Source organism: Pogona vitticeps, chromosome 2 (genome assembly GCF_051106095.1).
Source record: "Pogona vitticeps strain Pit_001003342236 chromosome 2, PviZW2.1, whole genome shotgun sequence".
NCBI classification, from domain to species: domain Eukaryota; kingdom Metazoa; phylum Chordata; class Lepidosauria; order Squamata; family Agamidae; genus Pogona; species Pogona vitticeps.
Genome location: NC_135784.1, coordinates 184,228,502 through 184,253,973, shown reverse-complemented (window position 1 = coordinate 184,253,973; position 25,472 = coordinate 184,228,502). Strand labels below are relative to the sequence as shown.

The window sequence follows — 25,472 nt, the reverse complement described above, 5'->3', positions numbered from 1 at the left end:
GGTGCGCTATAATGCAGTGATTTCTCTCATCCTTCTTCAGTTGCTTCCTTTCTCCACTTAAGAAAGGTAAACTCTTTTTCAGGGTCTCCATAGTCCATGCCTTTACATATCCTGACTATGCTGTAGAGGAGGAAGTGGCCATCTACAGAACTGAGTGTCATGGATCTGGCACAGGTTAAAGGCAACAAATTAAAGCAAAGAGGCCTTGGGTGTGTGTTTTTAAAGCTTTTCATTTTCAGAGAGCTGACTATGGCTAAGGAATCATAGAATCATGAAGTTGGAAGAGGCCTATAAGGCCATCGAGTCTAATTCCCTGCTTAGAGCAGGAATACAGATCAAAGGGTTTCTGCCAGGTGGTTGTCTAAATTTTTATTGAATGCCTCCAACGTTGGAGTGCTCACCACCTCTCGAGGTAATTGGTTCCACTGTTGACCTGCTCTAACAGTTAGGAAGTTTTTCCTGGTATGCAGCTGAAATCTGGCTTCCTGTAACTTGAGCCCACTGCTGCATTTCCTGCACTGTGGGATAATCAAGAACAGATTCTGCCCCTCCTCGGTATGACAGCCTTTAAAGTATTTGAAAAGTGCTATCATATCTCCCCTCATGTTTCTCAAAGCTAAACATGCCCAATTCTTTCCGTGTTTCCTCATAGGCCTTGCTCCCAGCCCTCTGAACTTGTTCCAATTTGTCAGCATCCTTCTTGAAGTGTGGTGTCCAGAAGTGGACACAGGACTCAAAATTAGGCCTACCTAATGCTGAATAGAGGTGAACTAGTATCTCATGGGATTTGGAGACTATCCTTCTGTTAATGCAGCCTAAAATACCATTTGCCTTTTTTGTAGCGACATCACACTGTTGGCTCATATATAACTTGTGATCTACAAAGATTCCAAGATCCTTCTTGCTTGTAGTATTGCTGAGCCAGATATTCCCCCATCTTGTAACTGTGTGTTTGATTTCTTTTCCCCACAGAAAATATATTCTAGAAAGCAATTACAGAATGATAAGGATCAAACATGAGGTGACATTACTGATTTCTGTATTGTTATGTGGAGAAGGCTGTTGGGATGGGTGGGAGACAATAAGTGTAAGGAGCATTAAAAAAAGAGTACTCCCAAAGGGATCATAGAACTACATATAGTATGTCATTTAAAGCAGGGTAGACAACTACTGAGTATCAGTCTTTATACATCCGTGGGAGTAGATGTGCCAAGGGTATAATTTCTACAATGTTTCGTGTTCATTCTTTACCTTCTTCGTATGTCATTTAATCTCCCTGCATCTGACTGTAGAAACCTTGAAGGAGAGAATGCTTGGCTACAGGAGTGGATCCATGAAGAACTCGCCCATGGGGAAGTCTGGCAGAAGCAACACGAGGTCCTGTTGGGGCACCAGGCCCAGCTCTGCTCCCTGCTGCAGGCTAAGAGGTGAGGTTCTCAGAGGGATTCCTCACAGAGTTACCCTCAGAGCCACTTCTCTCTTAGAGAAGATGGAGAGACAATGGCCATCTAAAACTGGGAATTAAGGGTTATCCCTCTCAGGTAATATAAAGCATATACTTAGCTTAGCAGAAAGTGACAGTCTTGCACATTTGGAAAAGCACAAAGTGGGACAGGAGCAGGCCTATGGCAGAAAGGACAGGGCATTTTTATACAAGGGAAGGACTTCCCTTGAGGGCCTTGGCCCTGTCTGTTCTGAAGAAGTATGTGGCTCGCTCTCATCCTCTGCAGTTTCCAACCTCTGGAGAAGAAGACCCAAGCACTACAAGAGGAGCTGGAGGAAGCCCAGGAGGCCCTGCGGGAGTGCCGCAATCAAAGTCGACAACGGCAACTGCACATTCACAAGCGAGTGAGCCCCTTAGATGGAAATGTGGAGAGCCCTCCATTCTGCTCTCTCCGCCATCAGCTTCTCTCTTACCCCTTCATAGAGTCAGCTTTCCACATAAACAAAGAGATGTGAGGATCAATGACATAACATAGTCTTCTAGATTCTCTTAAAAAAAATATGTTGGGGAGGGCAGCTGGCATTGGAATGGCTGAGCGGATTGAGAGGAGAGGTATTTACTTTTGGTTATTTAAGACTCCATCTTATTAGGAGAGAATTCCCTTTTCTACCCTTATGGTAGAGATGGCCAATCAGCACCCCCATGATTCTCGTTTCATTTCAAAAGCTTCAGCAAGTGATCATTTCAGTCAGTTCCCTATGTTCTCTGCTTAAGGTGAAGGCCATCAAAATGCTGGATGACCCTCTTAATTTATGGTTGCTCCTGCCTAGATTCCCAGACCTGGGGCAGGCAAGAGTCCAACTTTATGGAGAACAATTCTGTATTTGAGGAGCTGCCAGAGGATTATCCTCTTTCTTTGGAGGTGTCTGGTGTTTGAAGGACTGTCCAGGTCAAGTCTGGTTGAAAGGGCCGTAAGCAGTAGAGGGCATGAAGTTCCCCATCCAGAATTAGCATTTGGCTAGTTTACTGAGCTAGCCAGGGGACGTGGTGGCGTTGCGGGCTAAACTGCAGAAGCCTCTATGCCGCAAGACCAGCAATCGTAAGATTGAATCCACACGATGGAGTGAGCTCCCGTCGCTTGTCGCAGCTCCTGCCAACCTAGTAGTTCAAAAGCATGTATATAAATGCAAGTAGACAGATAGTTACCACTACAGTGGGAAGATAACGGCGTTCTGTGTCTAGTCGCACTGGCCACGTGACCACGGAAACTGTCTGCAGACAAAACGCTGGCTCTACGGCTTGGAGACGGGGATGAGCACCATGCCTGAGAGTCAGACATGACTGGACTAAATGTCAAGGGGAACCTTTACGTAGTTTACTGAGCACAGCACAGAGGCTTTGCCCAGGAATGAAAATCAGCTTCTGAGATGGTTCCTGATGGTTCCTTCTCATTATTAAATTACAGGAAAAGGAAAATCAGAAAATGACTGAGACAGTGAAAGAACTGGAAAAAAAGGTGAGTGCTGCTGTAGGCTGGGCAAAGTTGTACCCAACTAGCACAGTTCTAATTTCTATCTCTTCTTCTCAAGCGTAAGACCCACTTAAACTGAGATGAATGTTACACTGTAAATGACATGCTGTACTTTTGCTTACCAAATAAAAACTGAACGTATGTTGAAATTAGTGTGTTTTTAAAAAAAAAAAAAAAAAAAAAGAGTCTGGCCTTCTTTCAAACATGGGCCCCTGAAGATGTTTAGCCTCCCAGTCCATAGCATGCATGTTCTGGTATTGACTGACTAGTTTTGTCACTCACCTGAGTTGTTTCTGTGACTATGTTCCTGGAAAGGATCACACCATGGACAGGATGCTTTTCTCTTTCTCTTCTTCTGCTTCACTTTCTTTACTGGAGACTCACAGCGAAAGAAATCCCCTGTTCCATTTACCATTTATTTAACAGGTCTTCAAGCAACAGCTGGAGGAGAACTCAAGCAAGGACATCCTGAAAGAGCTGAGAACAGAAGGCATGGAACTAAAGGTGAGAGCCAGAGGTTTTCTGCCTCTCAGTAGAAGGACCAGGTAAATCCCAACAAGTTGACACTGAAAATATTACTCTTGTGTGCACAATGATTGTGCTGGAATAAGCAGCCATGCCAAGTGTTCTCATCATTTCAAATGTCATTTAAGGATTAATCCTTAATTTTTCCAGTAGCTATTCTTGATCAGTCTTGGACTCTTATTTTGAAGAAATATTGCAGAATGTGATCTGGGCTTCCAGGCAAGTCTTTTATTTGGGAAATGGCCCTGTTTAGTTCAAGGAATTTGGTAATGAGCGATCCAGACATTGTTGTTTGTATCTTTCCAATGTTTTCCCATTACTTTTTCCATCTTTTTTTCCCTTCTAAATGAACAAATGAACAAATGAATAAAATTACAAGGTGGACCACTTGTATTATGGCTAGAATCATCCTGGTGTTTCTAGCAACTAAAATTCACTGGGGCAAGTTAGGGAAACCGTTTGCCTAACTTGCCACAGTGAATTTTACTTGATTGCCAAGCTGCTGGGGCTTGTTTCAGTTCTGCAGTTGGGCACATGACCTGATACCTAGTTAATATGCCATGGCACATTAATAAGATTAATGTGTCATCAATTCTGACTTATGACGATCCCTTCCAGAGTTTTCCAGGTAAAGAATACTCAGAAGGGGTTTGCCTTTCCCTTCTTTTAGGGGGTGTCCTGGGACTGTGCAGCTTGGCCAAGGTCACAAAGGCTGGCTCTATTTGCAGGAGGCACAGTGGGGAATCAAACTCCCAACCTGCCACTGAGCTATCCAACCAGCAAATTACACAGATCTTAAGTGCACACCAATAGAATGCTGGCCTATATGTCTTTGATTGGTAGCACTAGGAACTGTCCACCTGAAAATACCCATAGTCAGTGTGAGAGTCCTACAAGAGCAGTGGTTCCCAGATGTTCTTGGACTAAAACTTCCAGAAGGCTTCACCACTAGCTGTGCTGGCCAGGATTTGCAGTCCAAAAACATTTGGGAACTCAAGGTCGGGAACCACTCTACTAGAACATTCAGACTGGAGGTAGCGTGTTATTGTTCAAATAAGGTGATCCTTCTTTGATTCCCACAGGGCTTCATACCTGAGGAATCAGATCTGGAAAGGAAGCCCATGTTCTGATGACCAATCACAAACCCAAACCAATGTCTTTTGCCAACTGAAGGGAGATGCAAAAAGAGGGGAAAGTGGGAAATGAGAAAAGGTCATGTCATGATGCCTTTTAGTTGTGAGGGAAGTCCTGCTTCTAAGAACAAGCGATCTGTATTGTTCTAACCAGGTTCTCAACTGCTAGCATTGCCATTTTCCAGGTATTAACCTCTTCTTCAGGTCTCTGGAGTTTACGTCTCTGAGAAAAGAGCAGCAAGTGCATCTTCTCTCTAGCGCATATGGCAAAAGTCATAATGTCATGTGTCACAACTGATAAGGTTAACTGTTGACATGATAGAAGTCTGCGCATGAGCTTGTCAAGGGGCTTCCAATTTCTAAGTCAATCCATCCCTCCTTCCCCTCAGTATGTAGCCACAGGTGGCAGTGATCTGTAATAAAAGGCCTTTTCACTCCTTTGATAAAATGACCCAGAGCTTTCCTGTGCTCCACTGTAAACCACCCATGTCCTATGTGTGCTATGGAGCCTAAGGTTAGTAGCTGCCATTGACATCCAAAAGCCGCACACGATGACAAGAATATTCTGTATCCTTTCTGCTCCACAGAGACACTTGACTGAATGGGAGGCCAAGTGGCGAGCAAAGAATGAAAGGATCAGGCAGGTAAATCCAGATGCATTTGTGGCTTAAAGGTACCTAGCCTGTGGATGGCAAAACGAGACAACCTTTTTCTGAGTCAAAGGGAGACATTAATTTCGAAACAGGACTCCTCTCTACAGCCTGTTACAGAGAGCTCAGGCACAGTACATTGTGAAGTGTGCACTGTGCAAGTTCATTTGGACTGACCTTACACTTATCTTTATTTGCATTACATGTCAACAATTTATCAGCCACGAGCCTCTCAGATACTTTAATGGCACCTCTATAAGGGGAGAATAATTAAGGCAGAATTTAAGAAAAGAGACAAGACAGTTTGTTCAGAATATTGAAGGTAGCGTGGGGGCAAGAGCAGAAGGCTAGTATGAATAGTGCTGTTGCTAATGATGCAACTAGATTAATGCTGGAAAGACATCTAGCTCTGACATGCACAGAGGTGAAAGGAAAGCCTCATGCTGCATAACTCATATAGGACCATTGCTCTAGTTTCTCATGCAAGCAAAATTATGCTCCATGTGTTGCAACAAAGGAAAGATTCTCTGGAAAAGACAATAATGCCGGGAAAGGTTGAAGGCTGCAGGAAAAGAGGAAGATCAAGTGTGAGATGGACTGACTCCTTAAAGGAAGTCACAGGCTTTCCTTTGCAAGAGTTGAGCAGGACTGTTGAGGACAGGACATTTTGGAGGCCACTCAGTTGTAGAGTCAAATGTCGCCTCTTTCAACAAGGCAGGAAAAAAGAAGTGGAAAGTTGAAAGTGGAGAGTTGTCTGTATGGAGCTGGGGTTAGGGCTTTGGTGAAAATGGGCCAGGAAACAGCAGGGAGAAGAGGGTGAGGACAAATTGGAGTATGCAAGTATTTATGGAGTTGAGTCATCATTAAATCAAGGTGTCACACATGCAGAAGCAGAAAATGCTCTATAGCAATGCTGCCTGTGACAAATGGGAAGGAATCTTAACGACTTCCCTTAGCCAGGGCTAGTAGGCACCACAATGAAAGCAGATGTCTGGGCTCCCTCACTTTCCATAGGTTTTGTAGTCCCTTAATGGATTTTTCAAGTGCTACTAAAGAAATATTTGTGTATACATGTCTAATCATGCCAGTGTCAGCTCCTTAAACAATTTACTGGTTAAAGTCAGCTTAACTGACCTCTAGGAACACTAGGGTGCATTGTTTGTATGTGTATATTGTGAGGAGACTCCTTATATACGCAAGAGTATAGTGGATCACACTTAGCTGTAAAAGATTCCACTGTTTGAAAAGTCATTACAGTATCCCCCATCAAAACCACACTCCTTTTAAAGGCTGGAAGGTAGGGCTAAGCATGGATGAACCATAGTAGTAGGATATATATTGAGAAAATATGTACCTTCCCCTAGTTTGTAAAATAACATGAAATTCCACTTCTAACTTACAACAAAAGGATGATTGGCTAGTGCTGGGAGTCATCTGATTGGACGTTCCCACTGGACGTCCAACCAAGTATGAGGTTGACTTGTTTAAGGGTGGAGCTAGAATTTGACCAGTCTTTCTTCTTTGCTGCAAGCAAAATCGGAGCCAAAAACAAAAACAAAATTGTTCTGTGGATTTCAGAAGCAGCACCAGATTGAGAAACTGAACACCACCATTCAAGGATTGTCTTTGAAGAGTCAGGTATGTCCCACCCACCTACTGTAGAAACCCATCCCATTTCTGTTCAATGGTCATTTTGATGGCAGGACTCCTACCTAGGTGTTACTGAGGTCTGAAATGTCTTTGCCCCTTCTCTTTAATTATGGATGTAAATAAGAGACAGGAGTGGGAAACAATGTTTGGAACGCCCTCTGCTGAATAGTTTCTGCTATTTCTACAATAGGTTTGTTTTCTGAAAGAGCATAGAATTCCTCTCAACCCAGACTTTGACGAGGCAGACATAGAGGCCGGTATAACATCCTGTAAATGTGGAATGGAAGGGCGATGATCTGTTCTGGCAGGTTCCTCATGTACTTGGTTGTGTATGAGTGTAAAGAACAGACACACAATACACAATAGGTAACCTCTCCCTCCCCTTCTCTCTCTCTCTCTCTCTCTCTCTCTCTCTCTCTCTCTCTCTAATGCTTAGGTAATTCCCTTTCTGTTCTACACTTAGGCAATAAGACCCACAGTATTCAAATTCTCTCCCACCACCATTTAATGCTTCTTGATAGAGCTTAAGGCCTCATTGAGCAGGGGGTATGAAGTGCAGAGAGGGTGCAGCATTGTCGTAGCAGGGTCATTTGTTCCCTTTATTTTTGTGTTTTGTTTTGTTTTTTAACAAAGGAGCTCCACAGAAACATCACCCTCTTGGAAGATCGTGTGGTGGAAGCTCAGCAGGAAGCGGCATTGTAAGGATCACCCTTTATATTCTTCCTGATCGACTGTCATTAAGCAGAGAGGCACTATTATTTACCATGTTGTTCAGAAGCCTGGGTTCAAATACTAGCTAGGTTCTGGACAGGATGGCTTGGGCCACAGCCATAAATCTTATGGACTCAGTTCCTTATTTGCAATTCAACGACCACTGGGGCGTTGAATTAAATGTAGGCTGAAAATGGTAAGCAATGAAAGACAGATGGACTTCCCTATTTTAAAAAAGGGAGGGGGGACCATATGGACCTTATACTTTATTCAATGGTAGGGGGTGGTGATACTTTATTATACCACTAAAATATTACAAAGCTAACTTTTGACCCTATAAAGGTCTTCTGTGGTGTCCAGTGTAATGAAAACCTGCATAGGGTTGAGAACTAGCTTTTATTAGTGATTTTTAAGTGATGTAATAAAGGAAAACAACCCGCTCTTGCCCTCTAACGTCCCTATTTATCTTTCAAGATTAACCGTATGTTCTTTTCTAAAAATGCAAAACCTGAAAAAAAAACTTAACAGTCAAATGTGATCAAAGAAAATAAAATACTGTACTGACAACTGTCTTGCCTCTTTCATGAACTTACAGAACACAGCCACTCTATTTTACAGATTTCATGCTATATTTTTTGCTTTTTATATACAGTGGGGTCTTGACTTAAGAACGGCTTGAGTTAAGAACATTTTGACTTAAGAACCGCTCTCATAGGAAAATATTGACTTGACTTAAGTACTTAGATTTGAGTTAAGAACTGAAAAAAACCACGTGGGAGGCAGGGAAAGTGCAAAATTTGAACTTTCAGTTAACTGTTGGCCAGTGAAAAGGGTAACTGTCTGCTTCCTCACTCCTCCCAGCGTTTAGAGAGTGGATTGGGAGTCTTCAGACTGCCTGGTACTGCCTGGACTGTATTTTCCCTGCCTTCCCTGAACCTTTCTTGACCTAAGAAAAAAAGAAACAAAATATCCCCCTCTAGTGGTCGAAGGCAGAATAGCAGCTCCCCATTAGTTTCTATGGACGGAAAAGAGCAGATATGGATCAAATGGTTTTCAGTGCATTCCTATGGGAAATGCAGATTTGACCTGAAAACTTTTTGACTTGAGAACCGCCTTCCAATACGGATTAAGTTCTCAAGTCAAGACCCCACTGTACTCTATTCTCTGTTTCAGCTTCCAGAAAGAAGTACTTTCTGAAGCCCCAGATGGCAGCTTTCTTTGGGAGGAACGTGCATGTGATCAGATGGTGAGGAAGGGCATGACAAATTTAGGCTGGGTTTAGGCAAGGTGCAGAGTTGGTGGGTCAGGGCTGGAGAACTTCTGGTTCATGTAAAATATCATGTAAAATATCCTAGCAAATATTCATTTGCTAGCCTATTGGCCAGATGACAATTTCACTGGCCAAATGACCACCTTCTCTTCCCCCCCCCCCTTGCATTTTCTCTTGCCATCTGTAAACCTGTTGGCCCACGGAGGCTGCTGTCAAAAGATCAGGAGCATAATCCCTAATTATGTGATCTTGTCACCAGAACAGAAAATCTCCTTTCTCTGTTTTCCCAGAAAAGACTTCCATGCTTGGAACTAAGCAGAATCCATTTCAAAGAACAGCTTTTCCCTTCCATGTAAGTGAGCAAATGGAATGTCACACTATCAGTGTTCAATGCTGTACAATGGAAAGCCAAATATATGGAAGAGTTTTGTATAGTAGGGATAGAAGAATAAGGCATATGGGGACTGTGTGATGATGGAGTAGGTTGTGGATTTGCAGCCTGTGTCCCAAGGGGTACTAGAGTTCGTGGAAATTCCGATGTTCCTTAAAAGAAAAGATCAACTAAGACATTGCTGTGGCGGTTATGCCAACAGAGTGGAGCAGGCTGAAATGATGAGCTACGAATTAGTATTAATTGCTCAGGATACACATGGAAAAGTAAAAACAACAACAACAAACAAACAAACCAAAACTCAACCCACATTTATTGTTCCAAGAAATCTGTTCAGTATGAAATAGGATAAAACCTAGACCTGAGTATGGAAGCCCCTAGAACTAGATTCTATGTTTGTAAGTAGGCCAATGGCCACCACAGAGAATCTCACCGTTTTCTATCCACTGCAGACAAAAGGAGAACCAACTTGTTCCTTGAAGAAAGAGGAAGTGATCTAAAAGGCAGAAATTAATAAATTTTGTGAGGCTTTAATTTGTAGGAGGTCATCTCTCTAAGGCAGATTACCTCATACTGACATGTTCTACCTGATCTGGCAACTAAAACTATCCCCGCTGTTGACAGTAGAAGTTGACAGTTGACAGTTTGCATTGTTAAACACTCTTTTGAACTGTGCAATCCTATGTATGTCTACTCAATCATACTGTATCTGATGGGATTTGTATCCAGATATGTGGGTGAGGGATAGTATGTTAAGTCACTTGTTCACAGTTTTCCTCCTTTGATGCAAAATATCTCCAGAAATATGGATTTTACTGCGAAATAAATGCTTATAGAAAAACAAATAAAACGTTTGGAGAAAATTATTTAAATGACAATTTAGCCTTACTGGAACTATTACAATTGTTCCCTCCAACTTAAACTCAATTTAATTCAATTTAGGTTTCACTAATATTTAGTTCAATTGTTAACCCTTTGATATTCATCTTCTGATACCTGGGGATGATGATGAGATTAAAAAGGCTTGGCTGGTGTTCCGTGCAAACTGACTGCACAGTTCAGAAAACTCTCCATAATTGGAACTTGCAGGAAATTCTTAAACAGACCAACTGATATGGGTGAAGTTCTTTGAAGAATTCAAAAGATAGATAGATAGATAGATAGATAGATAGATAGATAGATAGATAGATAGATAGATAGATAGATAGATAGATAGATAGATAATAATAATAATGATAATGATAATGATAATGATAATGATAATAATAATAATAATAATAATAATAATAATAATAATAATAATAATAATAATTATTATTATTATTATTATTATTATTATTATTATTATTATTATTATTAAAAATACAAGAACTGTATTTTAATGTGAGCTTTTGTGGACGAGTCCACTTCCTCAGACTTCTCCACAAAAACTTGCATTAAAATATAGCAGCTAGTCTTTAAGGTGCCACAAGGTTTTTGTCTTTTTATTTTTATTTATTTATTTATTTATTTATTTATTTATTTATTTATTTATTTATTTATTTATTTATTTATTTATTTATTTATTTATTTGCCTGATATGCTAGCACTGTCAAACACGGCTACTCTTCTAAAACTGCTACAGTACTGTACTATAGAAGGTTCTTTGAAGAGAGAAGCCTTCCAAACTGCTGAGAACCTTCCCAATCCATACAGCCATTTTTCTGTTGGAATATTTTTCTTTCTTGTGGCAGTAATTTATCCTCTGTGTTCTTCTGTCTCTTTTTCTCTCGCAGCTCCCTTCCACGGCCATCTCTCTGGGTTGCCTGGAACCTGCTGTGGGCAGCAGCCAAAACTCTGATGCTGCTGCTGCTGCTGACTTTGATTGTCCGCTTTTTGGGGGGCTTATTCTCCAGCCGGCCATGTGCACATCTGCAGTCAGCTCCCTTGTTCTATATCCAACCCAAGGGGCTATGGCCCCCTCTAGTTTCATAAAGACACTTACATTCCTGTTACGAATGACTCTGAATAAATATAATGAAAACAAAAGCAAAATGGTCTCTATTTGTATTTCGTGACTAGATTAGATGTGATTTAGTTACCCTAAGTAACTAGTTAGGACTATTAGTAGTTACAGTTACAGTGGTATCTCAACTTACGAACGTCTCCACTTGCGAATGTTTCGAGTTACAAACAGCTCTGTTCGCAAAATGACACTTGGACTTGCAAATGGAGCCTCGACTTACGAACGAAAAAACCTTTCCTGCCCTTTTTTTGACCTAAGTTCATCTTAGGTCTAAAGAAGAAGAAAAAAATTCTCCCCTCATGGTAGAGTATGGATTAACCGGCTTTGCATTCGTTCCTATGGGAATGAATGCCTTGACTTGTGAACAGTGCCTAGATATACGAACGAATTACATGGTTTTCAGTGCATTCCTATAGGAACTTTTGCCTTGACTTACGGATTTTTTGACGTACGAACGCCGTTCTAATACTGATTAAGTTCGTAAGTCGAAGTACCACTGTATTTTGGGTCTAGAAAGTAACACTTAAGTTACTTAAGTGTAATCAGTAACACTTCAGTTGTGTTCAAACATTTCTTTAAATGGGCTGAATAAGGAACTTTTTTAGAGATACTTTGGAGTTTTTCAGGTCATATGCCATTCTCTTATAAATCCTAAGTAGCAAGGGAAGCAATGACAAACCTAGACAGCATCTTAAAAAGCAGAGACATCACCTTGCCAACAAAAGTCAGCATAGTCAAAGCTATGGTTTTTCCAGTAGTGATGTATGGAAGTGAGAGCTGGACCACAAAGAAGGCCAACCGCCGAAGAATTGATGCTTTCGAATTGTGGTGCTGGAGGAGGCTCTTGAGAATCCCCTGGACTGCAAGGAGAACAAACCTATCAATTCTGAAGGAGATCAACCCTAAGTGCTCACTGTAAGGACAGATCCTGAAGCTGAGGCTCCAGTACTTTGGCCATCTCATGAGAAGAGAAGACTCCCTGGAAAAGACCTTGATGTTGGGAAAGTGTGAAGGCAAGAGGAGAAGGGGACGACAGAGGATAAGACGGTTAGACAGTGTCTGCGAAGCAACCAACATGAATTTGACCAAACTCCAGGAGGCAGTGGAAGACAGGAGGGCCTGGCATGCTTTGGTCCATGGGGTCACGAAGAGTTGGACACGACTTAATGACTAAACAACAACAACAAAGCAAGGGAAGTATTGGTTTTAGTTTTATCTTGCATTTTTGTACATATCTTTAAGAGCAATAGCAGAATGGACCATAAGAGAGACTCAGAAAGTATTTACTTCAATATCCCTTCCGTAAGTAACTAGTTTAAAAAGCTGTCTGGAAGTTCAGTGTCAGATGTTAGGAGTTCAGTTCCACACTATGTATCCCAGAACAGCCAGCCTGTGTGGCCTTGGGCAAGCTGCATAGTCCCAGGGTGCCCCTAGAGGAAGAAAATGGTAAACCATGTCTTAAAACCATCTACCCAGAAAGCTCTGAAAATGGATACAGTAATCATAAGTCAGAATTCACTTGATGGCACACAGTCATTATTAAGTAACTAGCTAACCGCTACTACTTCCAGCCTCTACCACGGAGGATAGGGAATAGGTCCTTCTCACTCAAATAAGGAGTGCAGAGTGGTTTGTAAACACTGATTCTGCCAGATGCCCCTAAAAGTGGTGCAATGCATAACCACATATGTTGAAGGGATGGGAGGCATCTGCTGTGAATCAATATGCTTCCCCAGCAGTTTACCCTTTTATTGCTGCACAAGTGTTCAACAATGATCTTGTGGATGATCTTGGCAGAGTAAGTCAACATTCTATAAGGCAATTCTAAAAATGGGGGTCATCCAAACAAAGGATTATAGCATTTTAATTTGGGTTTCTGATCAGTACCAAATCTGGCACCTTTGTAACCGACAGCTGCTCTTGCTCTGTTCCAAATTTAGGCATATCCAGCATCATATTTCAAACAATTTTTTTTGTCCTGTCAGTTTTCTTTACTGTCCAGCTTCCATCTTTGTAAATTGTGACTGAGAATGGATGATCTTGGTCTTGATCCCCAGTAACATAATGATGATCATCGGGGACGACCGAGGATGAGATGGTTGGACAGTGTCATCGAAGCAACCAACATGAATTTGACACAACTCCGGGAGGCGGTGGAAGATAGGAGGGCCTGGCGTGCTCTGGTCCATGGGGTCACGAAGAGTCGGACACAACTAAACGACTGAACACACACACACAACATAATCCTTACACTTGATGATCTTTTCTAATTCTTTCACTGCTGCCCTTCCTAGTCTTAGTCGTCTTCTGATATTTTAGGCTGCAGTCTACATTTGGATTGATGACTGAACCAAGATGTACAAAATCTTTCACTTTTTCAATTTTTCATTGTCAACTATAAGAGTTGTGCAGCTCCTCTATCCTGTCCTCTGATTTTTGTCTTCTTAACGTTCAATTGTACGCTTTCATTGGCATTTCCTTCTTCCAGCTTCATTGGAATTTGTTTCATGCCCTTGCTGCTTCCTGCCAGTAAGAGGGTGTCATGCACATATATAAAATTATTGATGTTTCTTCCACTCCTTCTTCATCTGGATCTACTCCTGCTTCATGTATGATATGTTCTATATACTGATCGATCAGTTAGGGACAGAATGCATGCTTCTCTGACACCTTTGCCGATGCAAGAATCCATCCTCTCTCTCCATGTTTTTTCCTAACTAGAGATGTGATACTCATATTTGTATCCTGAGAAATATTAATATTAATATCGGCACTATAGGTGCCTGGGGAAATTGAATCCTCCCCACAGAACTGTCTGGTGCACTTACTGCTTGCCGCGCGGTGCACGCTGTGCACATGGCCATCGTTGTTCACATTGCACCAATTGTGGAAGTAGCCCCGTCAGGCCTTCCCCGCCTCTCCACATAGCTGACCATTCTGGCAAGAAGACAGAATGGCGAGACTCCCTGCTCAGCTGCTGTGCAGGGGAGGCGAGGAAGTGCTGGCTGGGCTACTTCTACGAGTGGCATTACGTGAACGATGATGGCCCCGCATGCTGTGTGGGAAGCAGTAAGTGGGCCTGCCAGTTTTGGGAGGAGGGTCTGGTTTCCCCAGGCACCTGTGGTGATAATATGTGTATTTATATCCCATCTCTAGTCCTAACTGTAGCCTTTTGTCCACAATAAAGCTTACACATCAGGACATTCAATTGCTGAGGCACATCCATTTATTTCAGAACAATGCATAGCTTCTAACAATCCACATGGATTTGCTGTAGTCCAGAAAGAATAAACTTTTCTTCTTCTGAAATCTTTTTGTGAGCTCCAATAGCCAGCAGATAGTTGCAATATGATCTCAAATGCCTCTTCCTTTTTGCAAACCAGATTGAATGTCAGGCATTTGTTTGTTTGTTCAAGCTCCATATAATATGAAAGCCTTTGTTGCAACACCTTGATCATAATTTTACTTGCATGAGAAATTGGATCAATAATTACGGCACTTCTTGGCATCTCTTTTCTTGGGAACTGAGTGCTTCCAGTCTTTGGGCCATTGTTTTGATTTCCATATTTGTTGACGTGTTAGGATTTTGACAGATTCGGTCTCTGCGGCTAAAATAGTTCTATCAGTATTCCATCTGTCTCTGGTGATTTATTTCTTCTCAGTGCTTTTAGACACACTTTCACTTCACTTTCTAGAACTAAATTTTTTGTAAGACGATTCTCTTCAAAAGAGACTCTCATCCTTTTATCGCTTCTTATACAGTAGGTCTTCAATATACTGTTACCATCTAGTCTTTATTTTCTCCTGGTCAGATAATGTTCTTCCCTGTTGGTATTTCAGCATTCCTAATCTAGGCTTAAATTTCCATTTGAGTTTTTTGATCTTCTAGAACAGATACCTTGTTTTTCCTCTTTTGTTCTCCTCTGTTCCTTTGCATTGGCTATTGTAATAGTTCTTGTTGTCTGTACAAGGCAGTCACTGAAAAATTGCATTCAGGATACTTGCTTTAAATATTTCTTTGGTCATCCATGTAGGTTTTTCTTTTCTTTTTACTACAATAACTGTTTTCTTGTCTTTTGTTTGCATTCTTCCCATATGACATCTTCCCATATCAATCCACTTTTGCTTTGCTATTTGATTGAGTCCAAAACAGCCCCTCCAAATATTTCGGTAGAGGAACTGCAGCCACATCCCAGCTGTTCTTGGTTCTGCCCTTCCCTAGCAACCATAGTACAGATCATGTGACCATCTTCTGGACTCCCCTAGCACTGGGTAATTTCACATGAGGGAAGTTCCTGTTCTTTGAGTGTAGTTTATGTATATTTAAAGTTCCATTTTAAAAAGGAAATTAAACTCTCCAAAAACCTTTGGTTTATGAATGTGGGTTTAAATATGCTTCTACTGTATATCCATGAGTGAAAGCACCAGGAACTGGCTCAATATTGCTGCACAATATTATGCTTGTGTTGCCAGCAGGAAAGAGTTGACAAACTTTACATAGCAAAGAGCAGCCTGAATGTTGAGGACACCCATGTCAGCAGTCAAGATGGTCATGCAAGATATCCACTTGTGCTTATTAAGAGCCATCAAGCATAAGAAAACCCCAGAACCTGGCTTCTTTTTTTCATTAGTTAACTACTGCTTTGGGGGACGTGGTGGCGCTGCGGGTTAAACCGCAGAAGCCTCCGTGCTGCAAGGTCAGAAGACCAGCAGTCGTAAGATCGAATCCATGTGACAGAGTGAGCTTCCATCACTTGTCCCAGCTCCTGCCAACCTAGCAGTTCGAAAGCATATAAAAATGCAAGTAGATAAATAGGTACCACTTCAGTGGGAAGGTAACGGCGTTCCGTGTCTAGTTGCACTGGCCACATGACCACAGAAACTGTCTACGGACAAACACTAGCTCTATGGCTTGGAGATGGGGAAGAGCACCGCGCCCTAGATTAATGTCAAGGGGAACCTTTACCTTTACCTTAACCACTTCTCACTCAAACACAGATTTGCTACAAGGGGTATTCTTTAGGTACCAAAATGGCTAAAAGAACTGGTAGTGAGCACAAGAGGGTATCCTGCAGATCATCTTGACTTCTGGCAGGAGTATCAATATTGATGAGGCTTTTAAAACTCTCCTATTACTTTGTTGCTAGTTTATGTTAGTTGATGTCTAATATTGTTTTTGATTGTTATTGTCTTCACTGGTTATTATTATTATTGGGGGGAGGTGTTTTGTTGTAAACCAACCAGAGTGGCCCTGGCAGGCAGATGGGTGGTGTAAAAGTCAAATAAATAAAAAAATAAAATAAAATTCAAGCTGCCCTCTGTGGTGCAAAGTTTTCTTGCTGGCAACTCAGGCAACAACATCCTCTTTTGAGTGTTGAATCGTTGGAACAGAAGCACAGTATCTCATTCATAAACTTAAAGATGCTTTTTCTTGAAAACAAGATGAAAGACAAATGCCTAGAATAGTGAATAGATGAATATAACCTGCAAGAAGAAGGCGGGGAAAGGGAAGAAAGCCAGGAGCCGAACTTAAGGAAAACAGGCAAGTCCCAGGCCTGTCTCGATTTCTGCTAGTGAAATTTCTGGGTTTCCCCCTCCCTCCAATTATGGGGGGGGAGGCCCTTTATCCTTTGGAGAGCTAAGGCAGGTTGGCGTCCGCCCCCCCAACCCCATCAGGAGCCGTTTCCCCCCCTACACAGGCGCGCACTTTGCAACCCAAGAGCGCCAGGCGACGGGGGGGGGGGGCGAGGGCACGTGATACCCAGAGGCCCCTCCCGCTGCTCTTTGAGGAAACCCGGCGTCAGAGCTGGGCTTACTCTGCCGTCCGCCGCGCGCGGGCTGTGTTCTCGCGGGCGCTCCGGTGCCAGACTTTGTGTAAGGGGAACCGTGTGAACACCGTTCTCGGCTGGCCCCTTTCCCACGAGTATGGTTCTCCTAGAGAGGGAGCAGCCGCCGGCGGCCCCGCCCCGCCTTTTTTCTCCCTGCTGCTTTCGTACGTCCTCCCAGGATTTCGAGAGAGAGAAGGCTGTGGAGCTGGGGTGTTTTCTTGGAGCGCCGACCTGGCACTCTCTGTGGGAGCCGGCACGCCTAGGCATGTGCAGAGTGCCTGCCGGTTTGGAGGCAAAAGGCAAAGTCGCCGAGTGAAGTGAGCGGAGGAGGAGATGTGGGCGGGAAGGAGCAGGGGGGCTGCCACATAGCCCCTCTGGACGGCGCCGGCGGATCTCTAAGTCCCGCCGCTTAAACCTCTTAAAAGCATTGGGCACTCTGCACATGCCCGGCAGCTCCTTCACTGACGGGGTGTGGGTTGCTTCCAGACGGCCTCCGCTTACTGAATAGCGTGTCCCCCCCCCCTTTTTTTTTAAATGGAAGTTTGCAAGAGGTCCAGACTTCGTGGTCTTCCGTTTGTTGTCCTTCTTTGTTTTCCCGTGGTCCCCCCCCCCGACTTTATCATTATTATTATTATTTTCTTTCCAGAGAAAAGCCTTTAACGAGGAAGACGTTGTAAGAGCGGCTGCAGAGTGACTTTCCCTGGTGAACCGGAGGGGGCGGCCTTGGGAGCAAAGCGGGTCTCCCATCTGCCCGGAGAGGATGCGTGCAGGTGAGGCTCTTAATCCTGTGAACGTTTGGCATCAGGTGGCTCCAAACAGGCCTGCCCTTTGAAACAGGAGAAGCCGGGCTGGGGCCCCATCATGGCAGGGCATGCGTTTGGCCGCCTTCGCAGCTGCCGCCTTGCCTCTTGCCCCTGCTGGCTGCGGGGGAAGGGAAACACAACCTCTCCACCGGAGGGAAAGGTCCAATTCAGGGCTCTCGGTGCCCTGCCCTGCAAGACAGCCAAGTCATCTGGTCCAGCTCTGCCTCATATACATGAATGTATGATCCAGACCACCTCTGTCATCTGTATATAACACTCCTATAGTTTTGGACCATGTCTTCTCTGTTTCACTGTCCATAGAATTGAGAATTTCTAGATTGAGAGCTTTTCTTGGGGAACTGTGCGCCAGTTTTGTTTTTCCTCTCTGTTTTCCTTTGTTTCTTTAAAGCAAGAAAAAAGAGGAAGTGGGAAAACGTGGGAGGGTTACACAGGACATCTTTGAATCATGGGGCTGGAAGGGGCCCATACCCCATGTAATGAATGAATCGGGGGAAAGAATACAAGAAGAACTCGACATGGAAGTCCCCAAACGACCTGTTAAGGAGGATAAGTTAGAAAAGAGGCTTTATATCTCTGCATTGGCAGCCTTAGGAGCCTCTTCACTCCAGAAGCAAGCAGTGGTGCTTGGAGTTTTCCTGTGCTTTTTTCACAAGGCTGAAATTGTGAAGTTGTGCTTTCAAGTTCCGCCTTTGGTTCAGGCAGTGCCTTGCCTTCTTCCCTCTTTTTTGCTTGGGAGTGTGTGGGTGAGGCCAGTCCTTGCTCAATCACATGCGAGCAGAGAGAAACATTTATTGAGACAGACGTGCTGCAACAAGCAGATGTGAAGTCTGCCAGCAAGTAATGGCAGCCCATACTTGAGAACAACTTACTTGCTACTGAGAGGAGGTGGGTGATCTGAGGGAAGGCAGAAACAAATCAGCAAGGGGTGAAGGAGGTTAGGGCAAATGCAGTTGTGGGAAGTGGCTTGTTCAGTAAGGGCTTAACAGACTCGTTCACCTTCCTTCCTATCCCTTGAAGAAGAGTTTGGTAAAGTTTTTTGACACGTATTAAGGTTTAGGATGGAAATAAGGGTATTCGTATACAGATATCCCCGCACAGGTGGTGTTAACGAGGGTCCAGCCCAATGGGGCTGGGCAGTCCACTCACCGATCTGACGCAGACAGCGTGATTCTACCATTGGCTCTGCAGTGCGTGATCTGCGAGCCATTCTTGGACATTTCAGCAGCGAGGCTTGTCCTTCCACCTCCTGCCAGAAGTGGAGAGTGGATTGTGCGCTGCGGAGTCGCTGGTAGAATCGTGCTGTCCGTGGTGGATCAGTGAGTGGACCGCCTGGCCCCACGGGGCTGGACCCTCATTAACGCGATCTGTGCAGGGATATTTGTATATGAATATGAATACTCCCATCTCTAGTTGAGGGCTTGTACTGAAGCATAAACATTCCGAGAGCAAGACTGGAATCACCCACAGGATAACCCACCGGGCGCAAGGCCCCTTCTGGTGTTCTTGTGTGTGTGTGTTGGGGGGTTACTGTTTAGCAGATGAGGCCTGGCTCACCCAGCTTCTCCAAATGGGAGCAGAGGGGGAGGATAAGGTATACTAAGACTATGCAGAGGAAGAGGCTGGATAGCATATTGGAGGCTCTGTCTATGTTTACACCACTGGCTCTGGTGGGATTCAGTTGCTACTGCTGTTCTGCAGCGTTGAGATGCTTCTGCTTCTCTGTTGTTGTTTTTTTGCAGGGACTCCCAACAGCCTCGTGCTGGCCATCCTGCTGCTGTCAGTCACCTTCACCCATCACACCGTTGATGGCGGGATCTCCTGCTATGATGACTTTGGACAGCCTGTGGACTGGTGTGTGTTTATTCGTCATGTCATCTCAGGCAGTGGTTCTCAAACTTGGGTCCCCAGATGTTCTTGGACTGCAACTCCCAGAAATCATGGCTAGCATAGCTAGTGGTGAAGGCTTCTGGGAACTGCAGTCCAAGAACATCTGGGGACCTCAGTTTGAGAACCACTGTTCTCAAAGAATTCATGTGCTGTCCTTTACCAGAATTTTCAGGGTAGTTTTTTTTTTTTTTAAAGGATGATTATACAGATGGATTTCCCTGTCCTCCTCAGCCTTTTTATCTCTGGGGAGAATTTAGGCAGAACTGTTAGGGCAGTTTCAACTTTATCCTTACGACTATGAGGTCTAAAAATGTGCTTTTTAGGTATACTAGATGAATGGGTGATTTCTGATGACTGATAAATTCAAAATGACTTGTATAAGACAGGCCGGGTAATACCCTACATTGGATATTGTTCCACCATAATCTTCCTGAGTCATTCACTGATTTAGGTAAGCCAGACATTGGGAATTCAATTCCCCCACGGTGCCTCCTATGAGTAGAGTCAGCCTGTGTGGCCTTGGGCAAGTTGCACAGTCCCAGAGGTTCCTCCAGAAGAAGGGAAGGGTAAACCACTTCTGTCTACCTAGAAAACTCTAGAAAAGGTTGCCTTAAGCTGGAATTGATATGACAGTATAGGATTATTAGGTGAAGGTAAAGGTTCCCCTTGACATTTTAGTCAGTCGTGTTCGACTCTAGGGGGCGGTGCTCATCCCTGTTTCCAAGTCGTAGAGCCAGCGTTTGTCCGAAGAATTTCCGTTGTCATGTGGCCAGCGCGACTAGACACGGAACGCTGTTTACCTTCCCACCGAGGTGGTACCTATTTATCTACTCGCATTTGCACACTTTCGAACTGCTAGGTTGGCGAGGAGCTGGGACAAGCGATGGGAGTTCACTCCGTCACGTGGATTCGATCTTACGACTGCTGGTCTTCTGACCCTGCAGCACACAAAGGCTTCTGCAGTTTAGCCCGCAGCGCCACCATGTCCCCCATATGATTATTATTAAAGCATAAATAATCAGTTAATTCATCGAATTCTCCTGATGAGATTCTCTACTCTTGAGTATTTGTTTGCTATCAGTTTTATATGGCTAACAATAAAAATCTCCTCTCTTTTTCCCCACTTGCGATTGCTAATTTGCAGTCCTATTGTCTCTCCAGTGACTTAATTAGACAAGAATAGGACAGGCTTCTGCCTTATACATGATGGCTTTGTGGTCTGTAACGGGATTTGGTTTCAGGTTTATTCTCTACAAGCTGCCCAGACACCATCATAGCACCCCAGCGGAGGGCATGAAGTACATGTATCAAGATGGGCATACGAAGGGCTGGGTGCCAGGCAGGAGTCTGATGAACAGCACAGAGGGAGCTGTGGGCCGGACCCTGCAACAGCTGTACTCGGAGGCCACACGGAGGCAGGTGAGAGAAGGACAAGCAGTCTGCCTTAGCATGCATGAGTCAGTCTAGAAATGGTGGTGGTGGAAGGGGAAGGACCAGCTCTGGAGGCCCAGTTGCTGCCGAGAGCAAGGGCTGCCTTGAACCAGACTAATAGATTTTCATCTGCCAGAGGTAGATCTCTCTCTCTCTCAGGCATCAAGATTATTTAGTAGTCCAGAGCCTGGTATGTTTTTTTTTCTATGCCTCCTTAATTTAAAAGAAATTTAACCGGAATCCATGTCTTCCACTGTGGTGAGAGAGGCTGGGAACCAGTTCAAATATGTTTTATGGCTCCTCTGCATAATCTCAGATGTGTGTCCAAGAAACCCTGTGGAATGGATCAGGAGGGTGCTTGGAGCTCAATGCCTGGACTGCGCAAAACAGCTTCTTTGGTACAGTTTCATTTCCCTCACATCTGTGAATGCCGTTGGGCCTGTGCTGAGTGGATAACCCAGCGAGATGGAGGGTGGGCTAAATTACTGACGTCTTTGGTAGCTTGGGGGATAGTGTAGGGAGTGGGTGATGCATGGATATGACATCTGGAATAAGTGATACATTGGCTGTAGCTGAGGCGAGATGAGAGTGGGCAGCAGGGCCAGCCCTGTCATGAGGCAGATGAGCACAACAGTACTCTAATGACCTCTCTTACTTGGTTTCCAGGAGGACACGGCCTATGTCCTATACAACGATGAGCCTCCGAAGCAGCTTTCCTCTAGCCTCAAGGGCCATACAAAAGGTAATGTCCTTCCTCCGAATGCTCTCTCCAAAGCATGCCAGTGGCCCCTTGTCCTGCAAATGGCTGAGTTTTTAATGCTAGCCATGCCCAGTGGGGCCAATTTATTTCCTGTGTGAAACATGATCTAGGGGGCACTTGTTCTGAGCAGAACAGGCGTGAAGGCACCTAATGGATGGCCACCTAGGACTTGATGTGTATGTGTGTGTGGGGTCAAAGATTACCATCTTCTTTTGTTTTTTCTCCCCCTAGGAGTCATCTTTTTGGATAAAATCCAGGGCTTCTGGCTCCTTCACAGCACTCCTAATTTCCCTCCCCGTCTAGATGAGAAGGAATACGCCTGGCCCGTCAGTGCACTGCAGTATGGGCAGACTTTCCTTTGCGTCACCTACCCATACAGCCAGTTCATTGAGATTGGTAGGTGGTGGTGGGCTGGAATTTTAAGACAATACAAACAGATAATCCTCGTTGGAAAAGCAGCACATGGATATCTTCCCAGGCTTCTTAGGATGGAGTAGCTGCCTCAGCCTACAATTGCCTCAGATGTATGTGTGATTCAAAAGGACAGGGTTGAAGGGTGGTTTCTTACCTTTGGCTCACAAGCCTCATCTGTACCCTTTGACATTCTCCAGTGAGTATTTCCAGCCCCTTTGGTTCCAGTTGTGGCAGAACCCTGGGGGGGGCAGTCACACACAAGAGGAGTGGAGCCCCACCCAGTGTGGTTGAAATTTAGAGGGAACATTGTATGAAGTTCTTGTAGTGACCCACCTGAAGAACAGCTCTTGGCCCTCCAGGACTTGCACATCCCGGTTCTTAACAAGGAACAGGAGTCAGTAACATTCAGGGTTGGAGGGTCCCATCCTTTCACTATCTCCTCTTTACATTTCACTTCATCTGCAGCCTTTACACATTCAATAGGTGGCAGTCTTTGGTTTTATGTTTCTAAAGTGCAGGCTATATTTTTCTTTTGAAATTGACCCCTTTCAGCTGGTAGGCATGATATTCTGCCCTGTGTCTTTTTGCCTCAGGGCATCAGCTCCTGTTCACTGAGCCTGAAGTCTATGATTATCGTGTGGAAGGTACTTTTGCCCAGGACTTGCGTGCCTTGTTGAATGCTTCAGAGGGGCAGCACATCCACAAGAAGCCTTGGAATTCGAGTGTGACCCTTACATCCTTGCAGGGCAAGAAATTTGTCAGCTTTGCCAAGTTTCGTCTCTTTGGCGATGGTAGGTGATGAAAGGGGACAATTGGGAAGGGAAGTGATGGGGTATGTCCAGTCGCTATTTTAAAAAGGGTGGGAATGTCCACCCCATCAGGTCACATTTCTCTTCATATATGTGCGCATATGTACAACTCTTTCCCTATCCAGATCTGTACTCGGGCTGGTTGGCCCAGGCTCTTGCTAGCAACCTCTATGTGGAGTTCTGGCACAAGTCACGTGGGATCCTGCCTTCCAACTGCTCTGGGCACTATAAGGTCTACAATGTTCAAGACGTGGCCTTCCAGAGCCCAGCCACCAGTTTCTTTTCCACGTCAGACCATTCCAAGTGGTGTGTGGGCACAGGAAATGATTCTGGCTGGGCCTGTGTTGGGGACATGAATCGGAACCTTGCAGAGGAGCACCGTGGGGGCGGCATCATTTGCTTGCATGATTCAGCCGTCTGGAAGACCTTCCATTCTTTGGTACACAATTATACTGACTGTGATGGCGCAGTGGACCATCTGAGAAGTGGACTCTAATCACTGTGCTGAGCACATCTTAACTATCTGAGGGAGCCATTGCTCATCGAACTGGAGAAGAGAGGCAGCGATGCCACCAAATGGTAGTGGATTATCACTGTAAGTCAGGGATGGGCAATATGTGATCTACAGGACACATCCGACGTGGGACCCAAATACCATCTTCAGGATGCCCCCCCCCGATTGCTCAGAATATCCCCTTGTGCCCTGTAGGCAAAGCGGGAGACAAAATTACTTGTTTTGAAAGCCCCCAGCATCTTCTAAAATTTAATTTTGTAAATATTTTGGCCATTAGATAGCAAAAGAGAGCTTTTCCAGTAATTTTTGTGAGAATATGTTGGGGGTGATGGGAGTCACAGGAACAGGTTTCTGGGATCCAGGGATGGATGTGTGCAGGTCCCAGTCCTCTGAAATCACAGAAATTGCTCTCATCAGTTTTAAGTCACAGTGTATTAAGGTCTTAACATGGATTAACTCCTGTCACTTTTTGATAATAGGTTTCACTCTGATTCCCTAAACTATTTTTTTCTTTCTGGGAAGGATTCCTTGATTTCCAGACTTGGAAATAGTAAGCAGGCTTTGCTTTAAGATGTGGCAACGTCTTGCCATCAATGGCTTCTCCTATCAGACAGCAGCACTGCCAGACTTGTGTGTACTGTGTTGTGCGCGGACACACAATGAAATCCAAATTTTGCAAAAAAAACCATTATTTAACATGTGTGCTTAGTCTGTACAATATTGCAGCAGCCAGATAAGTCAAATAATATGACTGGCGAAATGTTAGGAAGAACAACCTTCAGAACATGGCCAAAGAGCCCCAAAAACCCACAACAACCATTTGATCCCGGCTGTGAAAGCCTTTGTGAATACATAAAATAATATGAACTTTGTTGTTTCGGTTCTTGATTCTACCAGTGGATGTTAGTGTGAATAATCTTTCCATATGAGAAGCCTTTATGCCACAGCAAGGAACTGTTTGCACTGGGAATGAATGCTGCCCTCTGGGCTTGCCCAGATGCCCATGCCCCCTCCTGTGTGACACCCTTTGGTAGTTTCTTCAGATACTGTATGGGTTTTCCCCCTTGTTCTAAAAGGTGAAAATGCCTCTCCTAAGGCAAAGTTAAGATATTTAAGCTAATAGATGCTGGTATTTTTGACCCTACCCTGTACTATAATGCAGCTCCCTTCCCCAAGAACTTCTTTTCTGAAACTGAGTTCAGTCCTTGGTTAGAAATTCCTGCCCCCCACCCCTTTGCTTATGGCATTACATGTAAGATAACGGTCTGGATCCTACTGGTGTTTGTGTGAGATCAGCAACAATTGACAAGCAGTTGAAGGTATGTTTTGGTTGCATTACCTGGTTACTTGTCCATCTGCACAACCAAGATGTGCTGTATCACCGTGTCAAATAGGTGCAGCAATTTTTCTGAACTATGCACAAGTAAACAGGATTCTAGGTTACTGTCATTAAAACCTGAAAATCTTTCAATGCAATGTGTCTCTATAACCCCTGTCTGTGCAGCTACCTCCTGCCTCAGGCATGTTAAGACTGGCTCATCATAGAGGCTACTGGAAGACAGGCTGCCATTTGTTTTATGATAAAAATGGTGCTTTTAGGTGGGCTTTTAGAAAAAAGGTGAGCAAAAGTACTGAACAGCTATTGGCGCAAACAACCCTGGTTCTGCAGGATCAGCCAAGGTAAGAACTTGCTTA

At 44.1% G+C, this 25,472-nt stretch overlaps 2 protein-coding genes across 3 annotated transcripts; both read left to right on the top strand.

The window, feature by feature from the left end:
• The first annotated feature begins 219 nt into the window (after window positions 1-219).
• LOC110078018 (uncharacterized) lies at window positions 220-11,425 on the top strand. Its single transcript, XM_020791705.3, has 10 exons — window positions 220-1,427; window positions 1,731-1,848; window positions 2,910-2,960; window positions 3,402-3,479; window positions 5,221-5,277; window positions 6,862-6,921; window positions 7,567-7,631; window positions 8,818-8,890; window positions 9,205-9,266; window positions 11,081-11,425. Exons 1-10 carry the CDS (start codon window positions 1,261-1,263, stop codon window positions 11,277-11,279), a joined length of 930 nt encoding a protein of 309 aa, XP_020647364.3. The 5' UTR covers window positions 220-1,260; the 3' UTR covers window positions 11,280-11,425.
• Window positions 11,426-17,080: 5,655 nt separating this feature from the next.
• DNASE2 (deoxyribonuclease 2, lysosomal) lies at window positions 17,081-25,248 on the top strand. 2 transcript variants are annotated; one of them, XM_072991558.2, is made up of 8 exons: window positions 17,081-17,184; window positions 17,785-17,908; window positions 19,702-19,813; window positions 21,091-21,268; window positions 21,947-22,022; window positions 22,272-22,436; window positions 23,048-23,245; window positions 23,389-25,248. In XM_072991558.2, the coding sequence occupies exons 2-8, from the start codon at window positions 17,899-17,901 to the stop codon at window positions 23,757-23,759; spliced, it is 1,110 nt and encodes a 369-aa protein (XP_072847659.2). In that variant the 5' UTR covers window positions 17,081-17,184; window positions 17,785-17,898; the 3' UTR covers window positions 23,760-25,248. The 2 variants fall into 2 exon arrangements, with proteins under 2 accessions (XP_072847659.2, XP_072847660.2); XM_072991559.2 differs by having other exon boundaries at window positions 17,168-17,302.
• Window positions 25,249-25,472: the final 224 nt, after the last annotated feature.

Bases quoted from the DNA above. Each gene is read 5' to 3' on its own strand.
- LOC110078018 (XM_020791705.3), top strand. From the start codon at position 1,261: ATGTCATTTAATCTCCCTGCATCTGACTGTAGAAACCTTGAAGGAGAG. The intron at 2,961-3,401 runs GTGAGTGCTGCT...TTTATTTAACAG, and splicing joins TGAAAGAACTGGAAAAAAAG to GTCTTCAAGCAACAGCTGGA. The intron at 6,922-7,566 runs GTATGTCCCACC...TTTTTAACAAAG, and splicing joins GATTGTCTTTGAAGAGTCAG to GAGCTCCACAGAAACATCAC.
- DNASE2 (XM_072991558.2), top strand. The intron at 22,023-22,271 runs GTAATGTCCTTC...TTCTCCCCCTAG, and splicing joins CCTCAAGGGCCATACAAAAG to GAGTCATCTTTTTGGATAAA. The intron at 22,437-23,047 runs GTAGGTGGTGGT...TTTTTGCCTCAG, and splicing joins CAGCCAGTTCATTGAGATTG to GGCATCAGCTCCTGTTCACT.